Source organism: Lacerta agilis, chromosome 14 (genome assembly GCF_009819535.1).
Source record: "Lacerta agilis isolate rLacAgi1 chromosome 14, rLacAgi1.pri, whole genome shotgun sequence".
Classification (NCBI taxonomy): domain Eukaryota; kingdom Metazoa; phylum Chordata; class Lepidosauria; order Squamata; family Lacertidae; genus Lacerta; species Lacerta agilis.
Window position 1 is genome coordinate 17,789,048 of NC_046325.1, and position 22,921 is coordinate 17,811,968.

Sequence of the window (22,921 nt, forward strand, 5' to 3'; positions counted from 1 at the left end):
GATTGCATTCGTTTCAGTTGCATTGGGCTAGCGAGACAGATAACGTAGGTTTGATCAGAAGCCGAACTGCCTGGGTGGGGGAGACTCCTCGGGGAGTTTGTGCTCCAACCACAGGGGGCAGCAGCGAGGTGTTTTGTCTCAGGTGCCAAAACGCCTCAGGGCACCCTGACAAGGAGCAACCGTCATCTGAGTGAAAACCTATCTACAGTGCCTTGTGTAAGTCAGGGATGGGGAACCTTTTTCCAGTCTGAGGGCTACCACCTCCTCTGAGCAAGCTTTCAGGGTCCACATGCAAGTTGTGGGTGGGGCCAGAGGCAAAAGTAGGCGGAGCAATGGCCATCAATGTTACCTTCATACGGATTAACACCTCGCTCTCTCTTTCATCCAGGCAAAAAGGCACCATCAGAGTCAAGGGACACTTTCCAGCTGGACAACAGGCTTGCACCCGCCCCCCAAGTCGGAGATCCCCTCATCCCTGCACCTGGTATTCTTTATGGTGGAATATGTGACTCACAACTATGGTGTTAATCTAGCTTTATTCCTCTTGGCACAACACAGCACCCTTTAGTTCAAGGGTGGGGGACTTGTGGCCCTCCAGATGCTGTTGGACTACAACTCCCATCATCCCTTTCACTGACTATGCTGGCTGGGGCTCATGGGAGCAGGGCCACAGCTTCCCCCCCCCCCTCCTGTGGGTAGGCCATTCTCCTCAGAACTCTTCCCAGAACAAGTCTCTGCTTAAAAGAAGAAAGCTGACTGTCATTCCAAGTGGGGAAATCAGAAACAGGTGCCCAGAAGCTTCTCCAGGAGATGGTTTTAATTTTAAATAGCTTTTTTAAAATGTAAAAAAAAACAAAAACACCTGCCTCCCATTCCCAATACGTTTTGGCGTTCAAATCTAGTTCGCAACCTCTAAACGCAGATGGATTCTCTTAACTCTAAGCCAAGGCAGATTTGGAATATTAAAAAAGAGGCGGCAAGAATGTTCAAGCGGTAAATTTGAAACGTCTGGAGAACTGCAGGTCTGGAAGCAAAAGTTAACTTTTTTTTTTTTTAGCACCAATGACTAGTGTACGAAAGCTAACTTTTGCCAGAGCAAAAAGTTTAGACTTGAGACTTCTGCGCTTCTGCGTGAATCCAAGCACATACTTTAAAAACAAAAACAAAAAAAAAACAGTCTCTTCCGGACAGATCCTGGATGTGTAACTACTTCTAAAAAACAAAAACAAAACACAAAACATGTGTGGATTTAAACAGTTTTGAAGACACATCAGTTTCTCCCCCCCTCTCTCAATATTGCACTTTAAAAGCAGGAAGCAGTTGAATTTTGGAGCAGAGAGAGAAGCGGAGGCGGCGATTTCAGTCCAGAGATTCCTTCCCATTGCACGCCAAGATGCGAGCAGGAGCTCTTCCAAGCTCTGGGCGCTTCCCAGAGTGGAGTGTTTCGCGGCCACAAGCGGCCTGCAGTTGTAACAGGCAGAAGAAGGCCACCTTTATCCGAGAGCATAACCGGTCCAGTCCAAACTCTGACAGAGAAAAAGGCAGGACTGTCAAAGCTATAGAACCAGGTCATAAATACAGCATTGGTAAGACGAGAGAGGAAAACGGAGAGGCTGTAGCAGGAGAAGGAAGAAGAAGAGACGGCTACGGTGGAGTGTTGCTCAACCTACGTCAGACTGGGTAGACCCAGTCACTGGCGACATGTCCATACTGCAGGAAGGGAGAGAGAAAGAAAGAAAGAAATCAGGGAAGGTGGGAAGATATACCGTATTTTTTCACGTATAAGTATATTTTTCTCCTAAATTTTTGATGTTTAAATAAGGGGTCGTCTTATACACAGATAGGGCACAGTGCATTTTCTTGATTTTGAGTCCCCAAAAAATAGGGGGCGTCTTATACATGGGGGCGTGTTATACATAGGGAAATATGGTAGCCAGTTAGCATGGCTGGAGAGCGCTGGCTGGAAATGCCACCTGCCCACAAATCCACAGACAATGATATGCTCAGTAATGCCAACCCTGATTGGCAGCAGCTCCCCGGGAGTCTTTTCCTGGAGATGCTGCTGGGGGTTGAATCTGGGGCCTATCCCTGAGCTACAGCCACTTCGCTGCTTAGCTGGGGCTTAGGGAATCTAGGCTGTGCAGGTGCCTGACACTGGGATTAGGATGGGAGAGGCAGAAATGGGCTCAACCCCACAATGCAGTAAGGGAGCAAAATAAAGTCTATTTTCCCACCTCCCCCTAAATTTATGTTTGGGGGTGGAAACAAACCACTCCCCCCACCCAACACGTAGCTTCAAAAATTCTGGGAAGGTCTTTAAAGGTAAAGGGACCCCTGACCATTAGGTCCAGTCGCGGACAACTCTGGGGTTGTGGCATTCATCTCGCTTTACTGGCCAAGGGAGCCGGCGTACAGCTTCCGGGTCATGTGGCCAGCATGACTAAGCTGCTTCTGGTGAACCAGAGTAGTGCACGGAAATGCCGTTTCCCTTCCCGCCGGAGCGGTACCTACTGTATTTATCTACGTGCTTTCAAACTGCTAGGTTGGCAGGAGCAGGGACCGAGCAACGGGAGCTCACCCCGTCGCGGGGATTCGAACCTCTGACCTTCTATATCGACAAGCCCTAGGCTCTGTGGTTTAACCCACAGCGCCTTTTGTACGTCTTACATCCCTACAAACAAGAAAACTTCTGTGTGTGTCCCCCATCAGACACCTCCAGCGCTTTCCAGTGGAGTCTATCCACACACCTGCAGCTGAAAGCCATCAAGCGATTATCAAACATGCATGTGTGAACTGGTGGAAAAGCGGGGAAGTGGTTTCCCCTAGCAATGGAAAGGGCATATCGTTCCAGATCAGAACTGGTGAAATCTGCCGCCGGCCCCCACTGTTCCTGGAGTGTGCGCAGGTGTGCACAATTATCCCTTTATACTTCATTCTTCCAGGTTAAATCAACTTATTAAATTCCTCTTGCACATTGGGTAGGATACACAGGTTACTCCACAAGGTCGCTGCACCCACTAGTGGCCAAACAGGGAACCACAAGCAGGATAAGCACCCAGTGCTCTGTCCTTCACCCACAAACTGTTTTCTTAAAATGAAAAGCAACTTGCCCGCCCCCCCCCCCTTTGCTGGGCTATACCTGAATATCTGTCAGCTCCTTCAGAAACCGTTTTGTAATCTCAGGTCCATTTTCCATAGTGGGGATATGGTAATTCTGATATGAGAGAGGAGAGATTCGTCACGAAACATGAATCACATTTCGGACGGTTCAGAAAAGGCCAGTGTTGGGTCCGTGTCCTAACTCTCACCTTGCCCTGGTAGAAGATTTTATTCACGGGGCAAACGACACAGGCCGTCCCTGCGCCAAACATTTCCTTGACTCTGTTTTCTTCCAGGCCTTTGATCAGCTCAGCCATTGTGAAAACCTTTTCAGAAACTTTGAATTCCCCCTGGGTGGAAAGAGATTCAGAATTAAACAAACAAACAAACAAACAAACCCATTGCCAGCTGCTTTAAAAGCAACAACATTAAACCTCTCAAGTTCAGTATGGAAGGAGTAGCAATGCAATTGTCACTGAGGAAAGAAGCTATATACCGGTAGCTCAGTGGGTAAGACATCTGCATGGCATGCAGAAGTTTCCAGGTTCAATTCCTGGCATCTCCAGAATGTGCCGGGAGCTGTGTTTGAAACTCCCATTGTTCTGGGCGCATTTCGCGACTGGGAATTTCATTAGTGCGAGCAGTTTCTGAGCTCTGGGTGCAGTGCTGTGCCTAAGATTTCAGATTAAAACTGCAGAGCAGAAGGAAAGGAGGACCTTTTTCTGCCTCCCCACTTCCAGCTACTCTCTGAAGGCCCACTTCAGAATATTATGGGGGTGGGCAGGGGAAGGACTAGAGCACGTGAAAAATGAACTTAATAGTTTAGTTACAGGTAGGTAGCCGTGTTGGTCTGCCATAGTCAAAACAAAATAAAAAATAAATAAAATTCCTTCCAGTAGCACCTTAGAGACTAACTAAGTTTGTTCTTGGTATGAGCTTTTAGCTGCAGTTCATTCATTTTCAGCTTCGTATTCTTGTTATATATATAAAAAAGCACACCTAGGCATTCCGTTGTTACGCCCACAACCTAGGGTTTAATGTGTCATTTAGCTCCTAGCTTTCATATCTCAGTTCCTAACACGGGCTGGGAGAGTGCCCTACTTTGAAACCCTGCTGCCAGTCAGTGTAGACAGTCTTAAGCTAGATGGGCCAGCGGCCTGACTCCGTACAAGGCAGTTTCATATGCTTTTCTAACTTAGCTCATTCAACAAAATGCATTGTTCTCCCTTCCTTTCTAACAGTGTTGTGGGTGTGTTGAAAGATAATCTGGAGAAAACAAAAAATATATATATTTTTGCTACAAAATTCCAGCTTGCAAATCCGCCGCCCACTCTCAGATCCATTCCAGCACTATCAAAAGTCTCCTGTCTTCTCCAAACTCACCCATTTGCGTGCCAGATCTAGAAGGCTTTGCCGTATCACACCGGGCAAGATGATTCCATTCAGAGGAGGGGTGACCAGCTCCAGATCTGGAAGGGTAGGATGCAGCAACAGACATGCAGAAAACATACACACACACAGAGAGAGAGCACAACTCCCTACAATTTTGCTTTTCGTTAAGATCCAATTTTCTTACCCTCATAACTTCAAAGATAACGTACTTTAAACTGCGTGGGCAACACATGTTGAATTGCCAGAAGCCGAAGAGGTGGATGAATCCAAAAGGCCATAGAAGGTAATGGTTTTTCGATAACAATGTACAGGTAGAGGAGCATTGTGTGTCTTTTGCTTTTAAATGGCGCAGGTTCGACACTTACCAGGGTGCTAGGAATGTGAGCCAACACATCTAGACACTTCATAACCCACAAACAAGATCAAAAGAGGAACAAAATCTGAGGGGGATGGGGTGGAATTATCTACCCTGATTGCACTTAATAAGGAAAAGGTTCAGAAAAAATAATAATCTTGCATACAATTATTATCTCCATAAATATGATGAGGTAATAGCTAGCACAAATTGTTTTACCTTTATATATGCTTTTAATTTTCTTCCAACGTGTCATAATGCAACGGCAAGATTAACAGTGGACTTGTCTTTTTTTGGGGGGGGGGGAGAATTTTAAATCAGTTTGCAAAATTTTAAAATAAAAGTCCAAATTCTTTCTTTTAAAAGAAAAGCTAGAGCTGCCACCTGATTAAAGAAACCCTACTTGATTGAACATATGAGTTTTAGCCGATTAACCAGATTTCATCAGCATAAATTTGCATTTGAAAAATAGAAAAAAATACATCTAAAGGGAAAAGAAAATATACTTTGCTTCTGAATGAAGCATTCACATGTCCCTGGAGGCACCTGCTTTAGGAGAGGCATTCCCTTTTCCTTCACATACAGGGCGTCATTCGGCTGTTTTTACAAATATTCTTTTAATTAAGTGGTGGCTGGTGCTCATTGGAAGCCGTACAGCAGAAATTAAGAGGAGGCGGAGCCAGAGCCAATGAGGCAGAGGCGGAGCCAAGTAAGGCTAGTTCTGCTCCCACTTCCTTCCTCCCTGTTGAGTTCCTACAAGGACAAGGTTGGTGCAAAGGAGCAGGAAGCTGGCTGGCAGGCCCTGCCACCCCCTGGACTGGCAATGGAGGTCGATGCAGCAGTGCCCCACATGCCCTAATAAGACCAGCCCCTGCTGCATTTATTTTATTTTATTTTATTCAAGTTATTTGCCTCCACTCACGGAGGCAGTGAGTCTCAGTACGCCCATTGCTAGAATCGAAAGCTCCCAGCAACTCAGGGATCCAGTTCCTCACCTCCCTGCTGGTCTTTCCAAAATACAAAGATGTTCATAGTCCCGACTTCTGTGATCTGGTGGTCGTCCCCGTAGAGCCAGAGAACCTGCTGGCAACCCTCTTTGGCAGCCTCATTCTGCACGTAAATGGTGGGGCCGTAGTTGCTAAGGGCAACACAAGAGCAAGGCAGGATTCTGCCGTCAGATTTTTTTCTTAAAAAAAATTAAAGGCACCTGCAGGTAGCAGAGAGTGCCGAGTCGACCCACTCTTTGAAGATGTGGGGAAGGGAGGCCACAGCTTTCAGAGAGAACCCCCACTACACTTATTTGTGTGAGTAATTTTATACTGCCGTTCAGGGCAAAGCACCCGCCGAGGGCAGTTCACAAAGGCATCAAAGATAAAAATGCAAACCACGACAACATGCAAAAATAATTCCGCTCAATGCCAGCGATAAAAAAGAGCACCAGCTGTTCCAATATCAGCTTAAGAGAGTGCAGACCAGCTTTCCCCAATCCAGCTACGGAGGAGGCTCATACAGGTGCAGGTAAGACAGACGCAGGTGAAGTCTAGGGCCGGGCAGTATCAGCTTTTCAACACTGCGGTGTATCGCCAGCCAAACATCGCTGCTTGGCGATATACTGCAGTGCTGAAACGACAAGATGCATTGGCCTCTGCCCACGAGACACCGGGTGAAACTGCCCCAGCTCTCACCCCGAGAGCTGAGGAGGTTTCACCCAGGCGCTCGCAGGCTAGGAAGATGCGCCTTGTTTGCACCGCTCAGCTGGGGATCGGGAACGTTCCCCCTCCCCGTGGCAGGAGCACCGGGGCTCCTTTAACTGCTCGCTGCGGGGAGCGGTAACCATGCTCCCCTCAGCTGAGCAGTTTCGCAGAGCCCCCACCCTGCCACCAGCTTGCGGGAGCCAGCGCCAGGCTGGGAGCTCCTTTAACTGCTTGACTGAGGCAAGGGTAGCTGCACACTCCTCAGTCGAGCAGTTCAAAGATGCAGTGGGAGGAACAAGCTGTATTGACACCTTGCCAATAAAAGCTTGTTTCTCCCTCTGCATCGTATGAGGGCAGAGTGGGATGGCGGTTTCACTCGATGACGTATCACTGATTGAAAGTGCCGCCTCTTCTGGATCCCTCTGCTAGCAGCACCCGGCGGAGGAAGGAACTCCTTGGCATTTCCAGTTAAATTATTTCAGGACACCTAGGAAATAAGCCCACTTTTCTCTCTCTTCCCGAGACCTTGGGTATCCACTGACACTCGGGTTAGACAGGAGTAGCCAATGCAGCGCAGTGCAGCTGTTACTGGAATACAACTCCCATCTCTTCTGACCATTAGCCATGCTGGCTGGGGCTGATGGGAGTTGCAGTCCATCAAGACCCGCGGAGGCCACCACGGTGGTTGCCCCTGGATTCGGCAGCGTTGGGCTGGAGACCACCCTGCCGCCGTACCTGTTGAAACAGAAGCCGTACTCACCCGCCCAGCTTGAAGTCCCCCACACCGCCCATCCAGGCACGGACAAAGCGAGGATCGGCTAGTAGGGAAACGGGGCTGAAGCTGCCGGTGGCGAAATAGGCTCCCACGGGGCACAGGATCACATAGAGCAAGGCTTGGCTGGACTTGGCGACCCCCAAGGAGGGCTGCAGAGAGGAAGAGAGAGAGGGGGGAGAGCAAGGTGCTGGCCAGTGTCCATCGGGACGGGCAGGGTGGGAAGCAGGGCAGCCCTGTAAGGGGCGGAGCAAGAGCCAACAAGAGCCAATGGCAGGGGGAGGCAGCTCATTCTGGTTCTGTCCCCCATCCTCTTCCTGCTGCTCCTCACTCAAGGGTGACCCTGAGAAGGAGGACGCCGAGGGGCTGGGCTGCTTGTAAGATGGCGGGCTGAGGATGGTGGGCCCCCAATGGACCAGGCTCCCCTGATCGGCAGTCAAGCAATACCCGCCATCGGCTCTGCTGCGACAGGCCATCTCCATCAAGCCTCCCTCCTGTTCCCTCAACAGTCACCATTCCATCAGGCTGCCTCCGCGGGAGAAACAGGAACCAGGGCACATTCCATCAGGTTTGATGGCTCCGCTCCATCAGGCACCTCCTGCCCCAAACTATGACACCAGGCCAATCTAGGAACCAATGTTCAGAAACTGGGGGTGCCCAAGTTTTTATTTCCCCCTCCCCCTTTTCCCTGGGGTGCTGTGACTTTTATTTTATTTTGGGGGGGGCCTGTGGGTAGAGACTGCCTTGTTTTGGCTGCCTGTAAGCCGCTGAGGGAGCCTTTCTAGCAGAAGACACGCCCCCTCTCTCAATAAATAAAATACAGCCATACCTTGGAAGTCGAACAGGCTAGTTCTCGAACATTTTTGCTCCCGAACACTCAAACCCCGGAAGTGAGCGTTCCGGTTTTCGAACGTTCTTTTGGAACCCAAACGTCCGGTGGGGCTTCGGCAGCTTCCAATTGGCTGCAGGAGCTTCCTGCAGCCAATCAGAAGCTGTGCTTTGGTTTTGGAAGTCGAACAGACTTCCGGAACGGATTCCATTCAACTTCCAAGGTACGACTGTATAGTTTAAAAGAGGAGGAGCGGGGAGGCTGGCCCAGGAAACGCACCTCAGTGCCGATGAATGTGGGGCGGATGTAGAGGCTGGTGGCGTCGGCGTGGGGGACCCAGTCTTGGTCCAGGTCGATCAGCCGCCGGATGCATTCGAGAAACTCTGTCTTGTCGAAGGGCTGTGCAGAAGGGAGTGGGGGGAAAGAGCAAGCAAGACCAGTGATGCCGTCTCCCCTTCTGGCTCCCAAGAGTCTCAAAGGGAACCTCTTTCCCCACTCCCACAGGAAGATGCTTTAGGGCTGCAGCCCAACGGCAGAGCATCTTGCCCTGGATGCAGAAGGGTCCAAGTTCGATTCCTGGCCAGGGGCGTAGCAAGGTAAATTGGTACCCGGGGGCAAAAAAAAAAAATTGTTCCCCGCCCCCCAGGCACGGGAACGTCAGGTGGTACCCGGTGCGGAAAATTTCTTGTTAACCCCCCCCATTGATTCCCCCCCCCCCGCAAAAATGGTTTTATGTTATTTCATATTTTCTTACAAAGGAATAATAGCAAGTAATAATAATAATAATAATAATAATAATAATAATAATAATAATAATAATATCCCACCCTCCCCGGCCAAAGTCGGGCTCAGGGTGGCTAACATCAGATACATAACATTGGTATAAAATCAAACAATAATTAAATTACCTCCTAAAAACATCTCAAAATCAAATTAAAGTCTAATTAGATGGCTTTGCACAGGGTTAGGGTTGGGAACAGTAAAGTGTTCTCTGAACTGAAATTTCAGCCTTCATGACATAGGAAAACAGCCAAGTGAACAGCTATTTTGGTGGAGGAGGGTCAAGATATTAACCGATATGCATGAAATTTCATATATTGCTATATAATCCCTAATACAGTAAGATAAGACCTGTGGAGCAGGCATTTTCAAAAAAAAATATTCCCAAAAAATATTGTTCCTTGATCATTTGCCACCCCCTCCATTTTGGGACCTGGGGTGGCCCGCCCCCCCCCCCGCCCCCTTGCTACACCCCTGTTCCTGGCCTCTCCAGGTAGAAACCCTGGAGGGCCACTTCTTCGAACAGCTCGCACTCTGTGCGGAGAAAGGGACTGCATCGCCGTTTGTGCCGAGGGGAGGAAAGGGAAGGGGCGAGCCAAATACAAGTAGTTCAGGCTTTGCCCTGGGGCGGTTGGGTCAATGTAGATGCCAGGCTCAGCGATCTGTGCATCCCTTTGACCCCTGCTGTGTTCAGGGACCCTCCTGCATGATCCGAGGATGAGCGGGGTGTATGTGTTTGTGTGCTGGGCCTCAGCCCCCAAACCCTGCAGCACCACTTGTGGGGAGGGGGGGGTCATATCCAAAGACGGCTTAAGACGCAGCAACCCATGGTTCCTGCAGGAGAGGAAGGCAAGGGGCCGCCTCCCCGGGTGTACCCACCGGCAGGGAATTACGGAGCGCGGATCGTAGCATGCGGTTCATGTTCATCATGGGACGGAAAAGTTGGATGCGCTTGTCTGGGCACCGGAAAGCCTTCATCCCCTCAAAGAGCTAGATGGGGGAGAGAGAGAGAAAAGAATTGTATGGAAGAAACGAGCTGTTTAAGAGACTTTACCTAGTGAATCTGACAGCGGAGACCATTTTTATATAGGAAGCAGTTACCTCCACTGAGTAGTGCAGGGCGGAAGAGGCTGGATGCAGCGAGAGATTCTGGAAAGGTTTGATGTGTGGCTTCCCCCAGCCTTTCTCCTGGCTCCATTCTATCGTGAGCATGTGGTCGGTGAAATACTTGCCAAAGACCAGGTCCTTGGGGTCCGGTTTGGACTTTGGGTGCTTGTTCAATTCAATCTGCAGGTCCGAGGCCTGATTTTGAAACAAAACAAGAAGCAGGGACCGTTCAACTCCATGTTCATCAGCCAGGCCTCCATGAGGACTAGGAATTTGCCTTTTCAATATCAAACTAAAAGGTGGGATCTCCCCCTGCGAGGGCTCAGAGCCAACCCTCATCTTACCAGCTCAGATTCCCCCCAGATTAGGGGCTCTCGAGCCTGCCGAGTTTCCTCACCTTGAACATGGTGCTTAAAAATCTCTGTGGACCGAGAAGAGAAATTAGCGCGTCGCTGGTCCTCCCTCTCAAAACCTAGAAGGCAAGATGGAAAAGGGCTAAGAACTGACACGAAAGCCTGTCCCTATCATAGTATTATTTAACACATAGGAAACACCTAGAATTTTCTGAGCACTGTGCATATATTAAAAGAGGAGACAGCCCCTGCCTGCAGGTTCCACTGACCTGTAGTAACAGACGACAATACAAAAGGAAAAGGGAATGAGGAGGGAAGAGGAAATCAATCCCTGGGGCAGCTGGTCCTTCTCTGGCTAATGGATGGGGCCAAGATAGTCACCTAGGTGGCAGTGGGAGCAGCTCCCCAGTGGCCAGCAGTGCCCTGGCAGGGGGCAGAGTATGCCTCCCTTTGGTTCTGCAGCCCTAGATCATGGTTATAGATCCTGCTACTGGAAAAATACAGTCACGTCTGGTATCAGGAAGAGAAACAACACAGGGCCTCTGCAATGCCAGGACGATCCAGGTGGCATTTCCTGTCCTCCTCCTTGGTCTTCAGCCTCTGCCTTGTAGGCCAAATCTACCAGCACTGTTCTCTGAGGCAAGAGAGCAGGACCGAGCTACTGGGCCTCACACAGCCCATTCTGGAGGGCAAGTCTTCTCTCTGCCCTCTTACCCTGCCCCTGGCTCAGCGGCTGCAGCAGGAACATGCCTAGTGAATGTTAATCCAGAGGTATTCATTCCTGAGAAAACACAGTGTCCATCGCCCATATTGGCTGGGACTGATAGGAGTTGGAGTCTGACAACATCTGGGGGGAGGGCAACCTATGGGTTTCCACCCCACCCTGGCTCCAAACCCTAACCAAAAAGACAACCAGGAAGCAGGGCTGAGAAAAGCCTCTACTGTATTGAGATCTTCAGAGAGCTGCTGCCAATCAAAGCACTGTAGCCAATGCCGGGCTAGGGCGGACCCATGATCAGGCTCCAGGAAGCCTTTATGCTCTCATGGGAGAGAGTGTGTCTCTTGTTAGGAAGAGGAAAGCCCAGAGCAGGGACTCATTCAGAGACACCACAAGCACCCTCCTGCGGGGCGGGTCATATACTCCTGGGTCTTTCGCCTCAGGATTAAAAAGAACAAACAAGCAAGCCAGCATCAGGCCAGGTCGTGCTTGCTAACCCAACTTCTCTAATCACTCATTCCCCATGAGCAAACAGATTCAGTTAATGTGTAATCTGCAAACACCATGGGAGCCATGAGGCAGGGGCCTCCAGAGAGCTAAGTGGGTGACATCCCTGGGTGAGAGAGAAAGAGAGATCTTGCCCTGCTCTATGCCTGCTTTTTGCTGCTGCTGCTACTGCTGCTGCTACATTGGCAACCAGTCCCATGGCTTTCAAAAGAGCTGCCTTTCATTGCCAGGCACAGGGAGAGGAGCACAAAAGGTTGGTGATCCGAGAGAGCGTGGGAACACTGCAATTTCCATTTGTGAGGCAGCCATTCCCCAATCAGAGGCGGGAACAAGTCTCCCACTTCTTCCCCTCCTTTCTATCTTTTTTTTTGGAGGGGGGAATTCCCAGAGTTGAACTTCAGCCCCTGTTGCGACACAGCAGTCCAGGGTGGAAAGGAGCAGGAATGAAGAGCGGTGGAGATCACTGGTACGGCGAGATTCTTTTAAAATACTCTTTGCTTTCAGAGCACGGAGAAAGCACAGCTCTTGTTGGCGAAGAAAAGGGGGAAGATTAAAAAAAAAAGGTAAGCTTGCATGAATATGGGCGCTATGGTGGTTTGGATCCTATCCTCCCGTCCTCTTACCCTTAACTGGGAATCGTGCAATTCACTGGTAAGTGAGGAACAGGGAGATAGTGGATCCCATGGGCTGGAAAAGGGATCGGGGAAACCATTTCCTAGTGAGCCCAGCTTCTGTAAGAGTATGCAAGGTTTGAAGCCACACAGAGTTCTTGATCAGGCCTGAAGGTGTGAGCTGTTTGCAATGAGTTGTGATGATTTATGGAGTGACAGCTTTCAGAAGGATGGCGGGAGACTCTGCTTTCCTCCCCAACTCAGGGAAAGGAAAGGAAAGACACCACCCTTAAGAGTGATGGGAGCACCTGGGGAGGGGGGGAAGTGCTTTAGAAGAACCTGGATGAATATTAAAATGCATTTGTACCTTGGCCTTCCTTCCATTAGCTTAGTGTGGCAGATGTGGAGTAGGTTATGTCCCCCACCCCATTGGCCCCATGAGGCTAGGCAGGGAAAGAGAGAGAGAGCTGGTCAAAGGTTATTTAACAAGCTTCGTGGCCGAGGGGGAATCTGAACTCTGGATCTCCCTGGCCAAAGTCTGACACTCTAACTCTTACATGGCGCTGGCTCCAGCTGGATAGAAATTTCACAGGCAAGCACTGCCAGCAAGAGACCCTGGAAGCCTATTCATTGGCAAAACCTAGCGATCACGGCATTAAAAGCTGGGGTAGATTTTAGAAGCCAGCATCAAGGAGAATGGCTTCGTTTTGGGGACAGGAAGGTAAAAGGCCGAGGTAACCAGGCCAGTGAGCAGGAGGCTTGTGAACAGGCTTGCTTCTGTTCTCTCTACTGGAATCCAGAGTTTTGCCAACCAGAGCCAGACAACACAATGGCAGCTCAGGGATCAGGCCAAATGCAAAATAGTGGGCAGAGCATATTACTGGTGTAAGCTGCCTCCATCAAGATGTTTTGGACCACAACTCCCATCATCCCTGGGCAGCATGATTGGAGTTACAGTCCAAAGCATCTTGAGGTGGCAGGTTGGACCTCAGCTGCCAAGTGCCATAGAGTGGTTATGAAGAAGGGTTCTTGGATCAATGTGGGGAGCTGGTCAGATTCTTTCTCCATCCACTCCAGCGCTGTGTATTCCTACTGGTGGTGGCTCCCTGGAGTGTCGGACACAGAGGTCTTTCCCCCTGCCTTATCCCCCCCCCAATGGGGCCCAGTTTAATTGGCGGTGCCAGGAGTTGAACCCGGGCCCTTTCACAATGTGCTCTACCACTGAGCAATTCATCATTTCCCCAACTCATTTCACCAGGGGACCAAATATAGGGTTGGGGTTTAAAACTGGAAACTGCAGAACGGCCTGGAAGCTAGGACCCCAATATTTAGTGGAAGAAGAATGGATTTTAAGTGGGCCTGGGCTCTAGGATTTCATACTTAGGATAAGCAAGGACTCCACATAGGATGGGGGGGGGAGGCTCAAAGTAATACAAACTATTTCTTTCTGGTTTTCCTTCTGCTGGGAAGACGTTTCCCTTTTATGGGTGATGGCAGGGAGTCTTGTGGACCGAATATCTGCCTCCCACTCCCCGTGGCAGAGCTGCTGTATATTTTACAGTTGTGTGGCTGGCAGAAATTCAACAGATCTTCAGGCACAAAAATGCAATGCTGCGAGGGAAATGCCTACTGAATTTCTGCCTGCAAGATACCCATTTTAAAGGTGCACAGACTCAGAAAAAGAAAAGGCAGTGACTATTGAGTGCAGGGTCCTCTGGATGATAAGCATCAACAGGCTTCCAGAAAATGTGTAGTTAGCAGATTTTGCAATCTGGGAAGATATTGTTTAAATGGATGCAGAAAACAATTCCAACAGCAGGGGGCAGCAAGAGGCAAAGAACCTTGGAAAATCTTAAGCACATACATATACTATTTACATTGATGACCTGAAATGACCAGCTCTGTTTACAGACACTTCCCTTGTTTGGAATGGTTATTTAGAACAGCCCATAAAGTGTTTCAGCCTTTAGCAGGTATACTTCTTGGGCTGTGTGTACACTATCCCAAAAGTATTCAAATTCTGCACATCCAAAAATCAGTAATTGGCCTCATTTATGCAAATGAAATATATCTGCATGCATCTCCTTACTTTGCCTACATCATTCTGTTTTCCCAAGACCAGTTTTTAAATTTTGAAATCCTGAGATTGGGCTAAGTTGTTTTGTTTTGCTTTTTCATAAGGGCAAAAAACGTAGAGCTAAGGAAAATGCATTTTTTCTCCGAAACCACGAGGACTAGAAAGTTGTGCAAATTTGAATGGAACACGGGATTCTTAAGCCCTCGCATTCCAACCCAGATAAGATCCCGCCCTGGGGCAAGAAACCTGCTAAGGTTGGAATACATATAACAACCCTGGGGGTGACTGAACCAGTTTCTTTCTTCTAAATGGGTGCCTGGGATCAAGGCCAATGCAGGCCCAGAGACTTCCCCCTTTCCTCGGAGGAACAAGACTGAGCTTGAACGATTCCGCCTTATCACTCTAAGAAATGGGGGGTGGGGTGAGCCAACAGAATACCAGCATGTAAAGGGGGGCAGTGAGAGATGGCAGGTGGTGACATATATAGTTCCATAAGAGGAGTCCTCCTGGATCAGGCCAGTTCGCCCGTCTTAAGTCCAGCATCCTGTTCCCACAGTGCCTCTGGGAAGCCTGCAAGCAGGACCTGAGGGCAACAGCACATGCTCTCCGCTTGAGACTCCCAGCATCCAGCGTTCAGAACACATCCATCATGGTTAGTGGCCATTGCTGAACTTAGCTGTTGTTCCTGGCACCTGTCTGTCTCAAGAGACAGTCCAAAGGGAAGCAGAGCAATATGTCTGGCACCAGCTTGACTGCAGGAGTTGCCTACAAGGTGCTGCCCAGCCGTCTTAGGGATCCAATCCAGATTTGTGTAAGGTTACTCCTTAGCCTTTTCTTCTCCCAGATATCCCACAAGGCAGCAGAGGTTTAGGATGAGAGCTTTCCTCCTAGATGGATGGGCTACCTTCCCAGATAGACAAGCCCTCACTTCCCTCTGCAGCACATGCAGAAATCGCCTTCTTGACCGCCGGACTCACTCTTGTTCTTGTTGAATCTGTCTAATGCTCTTTCTAAGTCATCCAAGTGGGCGGTCATTGCTACCTCTTGTGGAAGCACATTCCATTGTTTGACTATGCCGTGTGAAGGACTTCCTTCCTTTGTGTGCCCCAGTTCTTCAAGCATTCAACTTCCACAAGCATTACAATCCTGTGTGGGTAGCTTGTGGGCCCAGGAAACTTGAGCTGAAACTCTACCTCAGTCACGGAGGCACATCGCTAGCCCTTGGCCTCAGTTTGCCATCTGTAAAATGGTCTCCCAGCCCGTTTATAATGCTCTGCACCAGTTCCCTTAACCACAGTATCTGCTTTGCCTTCAGCTTCCGGCCTCCTTAACACCCCCTACCCTTGCTTCCCTTTGCTTTACGTGACAGAGGAGGCAGGCCCTGAACAAATGAAGGCAAAATAGGGGATTCAGTTGATATATAGCCAGCTAAATGTACAAAATCAGCTGAGGGGAAAGAGAAGGGCCGCTGGAAGAAATCAGATACCCCAGGACGCACTGCTGAAGGCCTCAAGAGCCACGTGGCAGAGGGGAAAGTAGCCTGACAGCAGACATGAAATTCTAGCCTCCGAGCATTAAGTCAACCTCTAATTAAGGGGATTAGGAGGCAAATGAGGGATTGTGAGAGATTAATAACAACCACAAGAGGGAGCGTTTTAATGCTCTCCTGTGAAATAGAGAAGCCAGCATCGTTCCGCAGAAGCAATAGCCACAAAACTGAACAAGAAGGGCAGGTTGCTCACAGCCACGGCAGTATTTCAAGCAGAGGCTCTTTCTGCGGTGGGTCTCTGCTCTGCCAGTCCCGATTCCCCATACCACTCGGCCCTCAGTTTTGACCCTTCATCCACCCGCTGTCTCCATCCGGAGCACCTCTGCCTAATAAGGACGAATCTCCTAATGTGCCCTTACCCAGATTTACAGACCTACGTGGATGTGCCCAAAGGCCGAGTGTGGTAGTTAGATGCCCTCAGTGGCACGAGTTATTCCAGATTAGGAAGGGAGACAATGTGCCAGGAGTAGCTAGTGGGGTGGTGCCCTCCAGCTGCTGCTGGAGTCCAACTCCCATAAATTCTGTGGGCAATACTGGTTGGGAATTAGGGGAATTGTAGTACAACATCTGGAGGGCACCATATTGGCTATCTCAGCACTACACCAACGTCCCTGAACCAGCGCCTTTGTCTCAGACCTTCCCTGCCCCACTGACATTGGACAGATGTCCTCACTACATTGTTTGATATGCATGCTGAAAAGCAAGCCTACCCAGACATATAATTTGGTTACTTATATTTGTTTTTAAAGTTTTGTCTTTGTTTTACAATTATGATATATTTGGGTTCTTGTTTTTCAATGGTGGGTTTTGATTTAGGTTTTATCTGCTATTTATCTGTATGCTGCTTGGAGACACTTGATCAAGTGGATTATAATTTTTCGAGATGCAAAAAAAATAAAATAAACTTTTTGGTGCAGTGCCAGGTGGCATTTTCTGCAGGCCCTGTCACAAATCACTGAACAATCTAATTTAAAAACAGCCCCCTGAAACACACACAAGGCAACAGCAGGTGGTAATCTGATCCTACCGCTTCCAAGCTTCTCCGTCACGGAGATTCACATCAGATGTGGATATGAGATCTATTATGAGAATCATCAGCGTAGTGTAGCGATTAGAGTGTTGGACAAAGACTGGGCAGGCCTGTGTTCAAAACCCCAATTTGGCCATGGACGTCATTGGGTAGCTTTGGACTAGTGATTGTATCTCATCCTAACCTAAAACCTCGCAGGGCTGTTGTAACAATAAAGTGGGGAGGACCTTAAACAGACAGTGACTGGACCTGTGGAAATAGAAATATCACATACACATAAGGAAAACCCTGCTATGAAAGGCCCATCTGCTCCAACATCTTGTTCTCAAAGTGGCCAACTAGATGCCCATGCGAAGCCCACAAGCAAGACCTGAGAGCAAGAGCACTCCCTGACCACTTGTGGTTCTCAGCAGCTAGTATTCAGAGGCAGGGGAAGCAGAACATAGGCATGGTGGCTAGTAGCTACGATAGCCTTATTCCCCATTGAAGTTAACCTCCCACCAAATCACAGCCACTTTAACTTCTGGTAGCCAGGACACATCTAAGCCGGAATGTTTTCCCACCAATCGTCCCTCACTCCTTCCTAACTAAACGTTCTGCAGAACCCAGCTACTGGGATCGTAATAAAGAATACCAATGAAGCAAACATATGGAACTGAGGATATATAAACTAAATAAGATGTGATTTAATGTGCAGTTGCTTCTTTTAATCCAGGACAATATGGGACCTGTTTTGTTGTGTGTGTGTGTGTGTGTGTGTATATGCACACCTTTGTCTCTATAATTTTCCTTAAGGCTTATCTCTCCTCTTTTTCTTCTTCTCTTAGGGAAGCATGAACAAAACAAAGCAAGAAAACGGTGGCAGTGGTTGCCCACCCATCAGGCCTATGATCCAAAGCAGGTATGGGCAGACATCAGGCTGGCGCAATCTACTTTGCTGTTGTTTTCACTTGGACCCTGAGGTGCACCCAGCTACCTCCTTGCAATCCATGAGCCAAACATTGGGATTATCTCCGTAGACGAGTACAAATCTCAGTTATTACAGATCAGGGGTTCTGAAGCTCCAGTTTAAAGGAGGAAAGCCTTGTTGTTCTTGCTCTGCAACTGGAAGTTAGGAGCCCTTCCTTGCTGATCTACTGCAATCAGCCAAAGGTAATACTACAACATCCAGGTCTTCAAAGCTAGCATTAGCACCTGGCAGGGCCATGTTTACCAGGGGGTGCAAGGGGTGCAGGGCACCCGGGCACCGAATTCTGGGGGGCGCCAGCCGCTGAAACCGCCTAAGCTCTTAACAATCTTCCTGTTATGAAATAATAATTTTGATCAAGCTAGAAAAACAAAATACATACCGTATTTTTCCGTGCATAAGGCACCCCCATGTATAAGACGCCCCCTATTTTGGGGGACTCAAATTTAAGAAAATGGGGGGAGATGGTTCCATGTATAAGATGACCCACACTTCTTAGCATAATTTTTAAAGGAAAAAACCTAGTCTTATTCATGGAAAAGTACGGTATATACCTAGGTATTACCGAAATGTATACCTACTGTTTCACTAAAGGACTTTTGACTTTGTGCGCTCGTTTACCAAAGACGCGCCACGCAAGCGGGGGCGCTTGTCATTCACAACGGCGGCACTTGTCAGACTTGGGGGTGCTGGGCGGATCTTTGCACCCCGGCGGCGCATATGCTTAAGACTCCCCTGGCACCTGGCATCCTTGGGCAGCTGCTAGTGCCCTGGGAGGGCGCACTGCTGATGCCTGCCCAATCCCCACCCCTATGTATGAATGACTCACCACTTTCAACTGTGACAGGCAGTTGTATCTAACCACCCTTTACATTTCCCACAGTACCCCTGAATTAGCATAGTTCATAAAGGGAGGGGGGAAGATAGATACATCCACTCATCTCTGCTTGGAGCAGTGTCATGAAAGCCAAGAAGCCCCCGTCACCCGCTGACAGGAGGAGGGTCTCAGCAGGGAACATCTTGTCCAGGGCTGCTGCAACCTGCAGCCAGCAATGCCAATCTACTGGGTTTCCTTTGAATTGAATTCAGTTTTCCTGGGTGTGCAGAATACACACACCTTTGTTAATGAGTGAGAAACAACTGAGTTGGATCTCAAAATAACAAGAAAGGACACTTCCCTGCTCTTGGCATGACAGCAGGGGACTGAATAGAGAAACTCAGACGTAGTGGCATCCATAATTCTTGGCCTTTGCAGAATTTTCAGTGCCTTGGCAACTGTTCCTCTTTTCATTGCCGACAAGCAATATAACACTGTGAAATCGCTCTCTCTCTCCTCCAGTAGAAACTCAATCCAGGCCTCTGAACACAATCAGTTCTATTTATCAGGAAGTTGCAGCTCTCTTGCAAGATGCATGTCAGAAAGTCAGGGGTGGAGCGGTAGAAAAAAGAAGTGGAAGAGAGAACACAGTGTTCCAGGTAGGTGAGAATACCATGCCAACTTAAATAAAGGAAGCAGGAGGTATACTGCCATGGGACTGTGGCTGTAAAGGGAGGGGCAGCCCTCTAGATTTGTATAGCAGGTCAGGACAAGACAATGACAAAATGGGATTGCTCCAGGTGTTGATATTTCCAGGCAGAGTTTACAAGGAACGGATAGAAATCCACAATTTCCTCATAACCAACATGAACTTTCATAACCCCATTGCCAAACCCACGTGTTTTAGTGTCTATTAAGTTAGCATCAGAAACACATTTGCATCAGGAATGCTTAAACTGAATGTTAGCAGTTGTTTTTAAAGTTCATAGGGTTTTATCTGTCTAGTGAACACTTTCCTTAAATTGCTCCTTATTCCGTTTAAGCACATTGCCATTCTTAAAAATCACAGGGAAGTTACAGCTGCTGAGGAACATACACACCAATCACTGAAGCAGGATAAAGTTGTTCTGGGGGGGAAATCTACCCCTAAGCCTGGAGGAATTTTGAGCGGGATAAGCTGCATGGGTCAAATCGATGCCATTTCAAGCAATACCAGGAAGGGGGGGGGGAGGCAGCCATCACGATAGACTTAAAAATCAAAATTCTTCCTATTGTACAAAGCATCCCTTGTGTCAAAAATTGTAAAAAAGAAAGAGTATGAGAACAGTACCTTAGGTGTGGGAAAGTACTGCTCTGGGTGCCCTAAGGAATTTCTCGTGAGGAATTAAAGGAAATATAGCAGAGGAGTGTTATTTTTAGGACAAAAAGATTTAGCCATCTTTTTAAGACTAAAAGATCTCAAGGGGCGGGGAGAAGTGTGTTTTGTAACAACTTGGCAGTGATGCGCCTTTGGGAAATATCAAATTGGGAATTTATTTGACTGAAGGCGGGAGCCAGCCAGAGCTGGGCTATCCAGTCCAGTAAATTTCCTCTGTTGGAGAAGAGATATGGGGCTTGAGGGAGGGGGTAATAGGTAACGTGTTATTACTGATCCCAATCTTTTCCAGGCTGAAAAACAATTATTGGAAGAGCCAGGTGGTGAGTGTCCAGGCGAGTATTGGGGTGGGGTGGGGGGCTCCTTGGAAAGAAGGACTGGGGAAGAAGCAACCTAATACCCCACATCTGGAAGGAAACGGGAAATAAGTGAGTATCTGTTTAGGAACCTGGCAAGGGATTTACAGAAGAGATTGGCTAAAAGCAGACGAGGGTGTTTTTTGGTTGTTTTTAACGTGGGAGCTACGTTCCCGCCCGGAGCTAGTTAAGGACAGGACTGAGCCCACCACCGTGACCCCCATACCGGAAGTGCAGCCCCTTCCCCTTTTATTTGGGGATGGGCTGCGGGGAAAGGCCGCCTGGTCTCCTTTCCTCTTGGCCCCCCTCCCCTTCCCCAACTTACCCGCCCCAAAGACCGCGGGACTCCCGCCGTGGCTGCCATGCCGTTGGTGGTGCTTCTGTCTAATGAGGCCGGGCGGGGCCTGCTGGAGCCGGGGCAGAAAGGTTCCGCCCCTCGCCCGCCTCCGGCTCCACCTCTATTTGCCTACTTTCCATGCTGCTCTCCATGACAAAAAGGCTCGAGCTGAAAAAAGGGCGCAGCTCAGGACGCCTTTGTTTTCAATGTCAAATTTTGAAGGAGGAGTGCGCCGCTAAGTATGTACAAAGGGCTTTGCTTCCCTTCCCCCGGTCGACTTAATTTAAACGGCGAGTTAAAATGCGAAGGCTCGACACAGCCCTAATAAGGAATTATATCGAGATTATATTCAGTACTGCGACGTATTCAGCACATTCTTCCTTATGAATGAGTAAAAAAAAAACCCAAGCAAGTTGAGCAAAACAGAAACATTTACATTTACAGAAACAGCTACATTTAGGGTAGCTGATAAAGGCAAGATCAGATGCACTGACGATGCAAGAAGAATGAAGGGTGTCTGTTAGGAAAGGATTTGTGGAAATGTGTACATGTATTTTAGACACACAAACACACCTTCGTTTTTCTTGGCACAAATACCCTCTACAAAGGGGGGGGATGTTGCAGCCAATCACACTCGTTTTCCCTACACACGCCCACTCACCCATCCAATGCCAAAGCTGGCAGTTTCACATACACCCTTCAAGGAGCACATGTGTTAGCTTTGCATCTGTGACTATGCACAGAGCAAGCAAACAGCAGCAGCACAAGGGCATGGCCAACAGCAGGGAGGGATTCAAGAATGTGCACAAACACCCACGTCATCTGGCTTGGGTGTTATTTGTTTTAAACGTTATAGCCCTCCCATAAACTTAGAACAGGGAACAATAAATGGGAGGGCATAACACATCAAGTGTTCAGTTAAAAATCGGTTTAGACTGGAAAGCCACAACAGAAGGAAACTGAAAAGCACGACTTCTTACTGGACTAACCACAGCTGTGGAAAAATAAGTCTAAGTATCCAAGAGTTGCAAGGCAGCAAAGGAGCTGCTGTGTGAATCAGTGTCTAAAGCGTTAATCTGGGTCCAGAGTTGTGGTTGTTAAAATCATGAACTAAGAGATGGAAAGCCCCTGTTTTTGTCTGCACAGCACAGCTGTGAATTCATTGACAGGCCATTGGCAAGACACTATTGAGCTTGAGTCTCTCCTCTCACCCATTTTGTAAGAAAAGGGGGGGGGGGTATAATTCTACTACCCTACTGTAAAAGCTGGTTGTACTTACAAAGATCACTAGGATCATGTATGCAAAGGCTTTAGGCACTTACAAAAACTCATACTTAAGTCCTAAATGTTACTGATGTTCTCCCTGTTTAGCCATGTCCTTGAGCAAATGACAGCAAGATCTCCCAGCCTTACTGATTAAAATAGTAAAAATTAACTACCTCACAGGGCTCTTAGGAGCATGAACAAGAGAAGGACTTAAGCACTTTGAAGACAATGAATTTTTTTTCAAGTGATAATTATGTATTTTATTTATTTTAGTTCATTTTTAGTAAAAGTGGCAGGGGTGACAATAAATACATTTTTTTTAAAAAATCTGAATGGTGTAGAAAGTGTTCATGTGCTTGCCTAAAGCAGAAAGAGCGCATCCTGGACTCATGAGTTATGGAAATGAAGAGGAGTAATCATCCAGATGGGAAAACCTAGAACAAAACCGTTCACTTACCCACCAACTCTTGCAACATCTGTATTGGCATTCTGCCAGCTTTTGAATATGCACCTTTTTACATAAGAATTCCTTTGATTGCTTGACCTGAGTCTCATGTATTGTTTAGCTGTTTTAATTTCACATTTTAATCATGGAGGTTTATATTTTAATAGGGATTGTTTTATGGTCCCCTTTTAATTATACTGTATTTTAAGATCCCATCTGCATCGCACGTTTAGAGCAATATCATTACCATTTTAAACAGTCATAGCTTTCCCAACAAATAGTTTTGGGGGCTGAAGTTTCTTGTTTGGTGCTAGGAGTTGTTTGGAGCCCCCTCTTCCTCTCGCAGAGCTACCATTCTCAGTTCTATGGAACGAGGGGTAACTTTAAAGCACTCTGGGAATGGTAGTTCTGGAAGGGAAACAACCTTCAGCTCCCTTAGCAAACTACTCTTCCCAGGATTCTTTGGGGGGAAGCCATGACTGTTG

General features: G+C 48.1%; 1 protein-coding gene and 1 long non-coding RNA gene across 2 annotated transcripts; one reads left to right on the forward strand and one right to left on the reverse strand.

Moving 5' to 3' along the window:
• Positions 1 to 742: 742 nt before the first annotated feature.
• On the reverse strand, positions 743 to 21,096 carry BCAT2 (branched chain amino acid transaminase 2). The gene is made up of 11 exons (XM_033169521.1): positions 20,714 to 21,096; positions 10,426 to 10,500; positions 10,023 to 10,223; positions 9,801 to 9,911; positions 8,421 to 8,540; positions 7,301 to 7,464; positions 5,842 to 5,984; positions 4,483 to 4,568; positions 3,309 to 3,449; positions 3,140 to 3,214; positions 743 to 1,710 (listed from the first exon to the last, which is right to left on the reverse strand). Exons 1-11 carry the CDS (start codon positions 20,750 to 20,752, stop codon positions 1,672 to 1,674), a joined length of 1,194 nt encoding a protein of 397 aa, XP_033025412.1. The 5' UTR covers positions 20,753 to 21,096; the 3' UTR covers positions 743 to 1,671.
• Positions 18,777 to 21,952, forward strand: LOC117058377. Its single transcript, XR_004427857.1, has 2 exons — positions 18,777 to 19,316; positions 20,325 to 21,952. It is a non-coding gene; the product is annotated as an uncharacterized LOC117058377 (long non-coding RNA).
• The last annotated feature ends 969 nt before the right edge of the window (positions 21,953 to 22,921 follow it).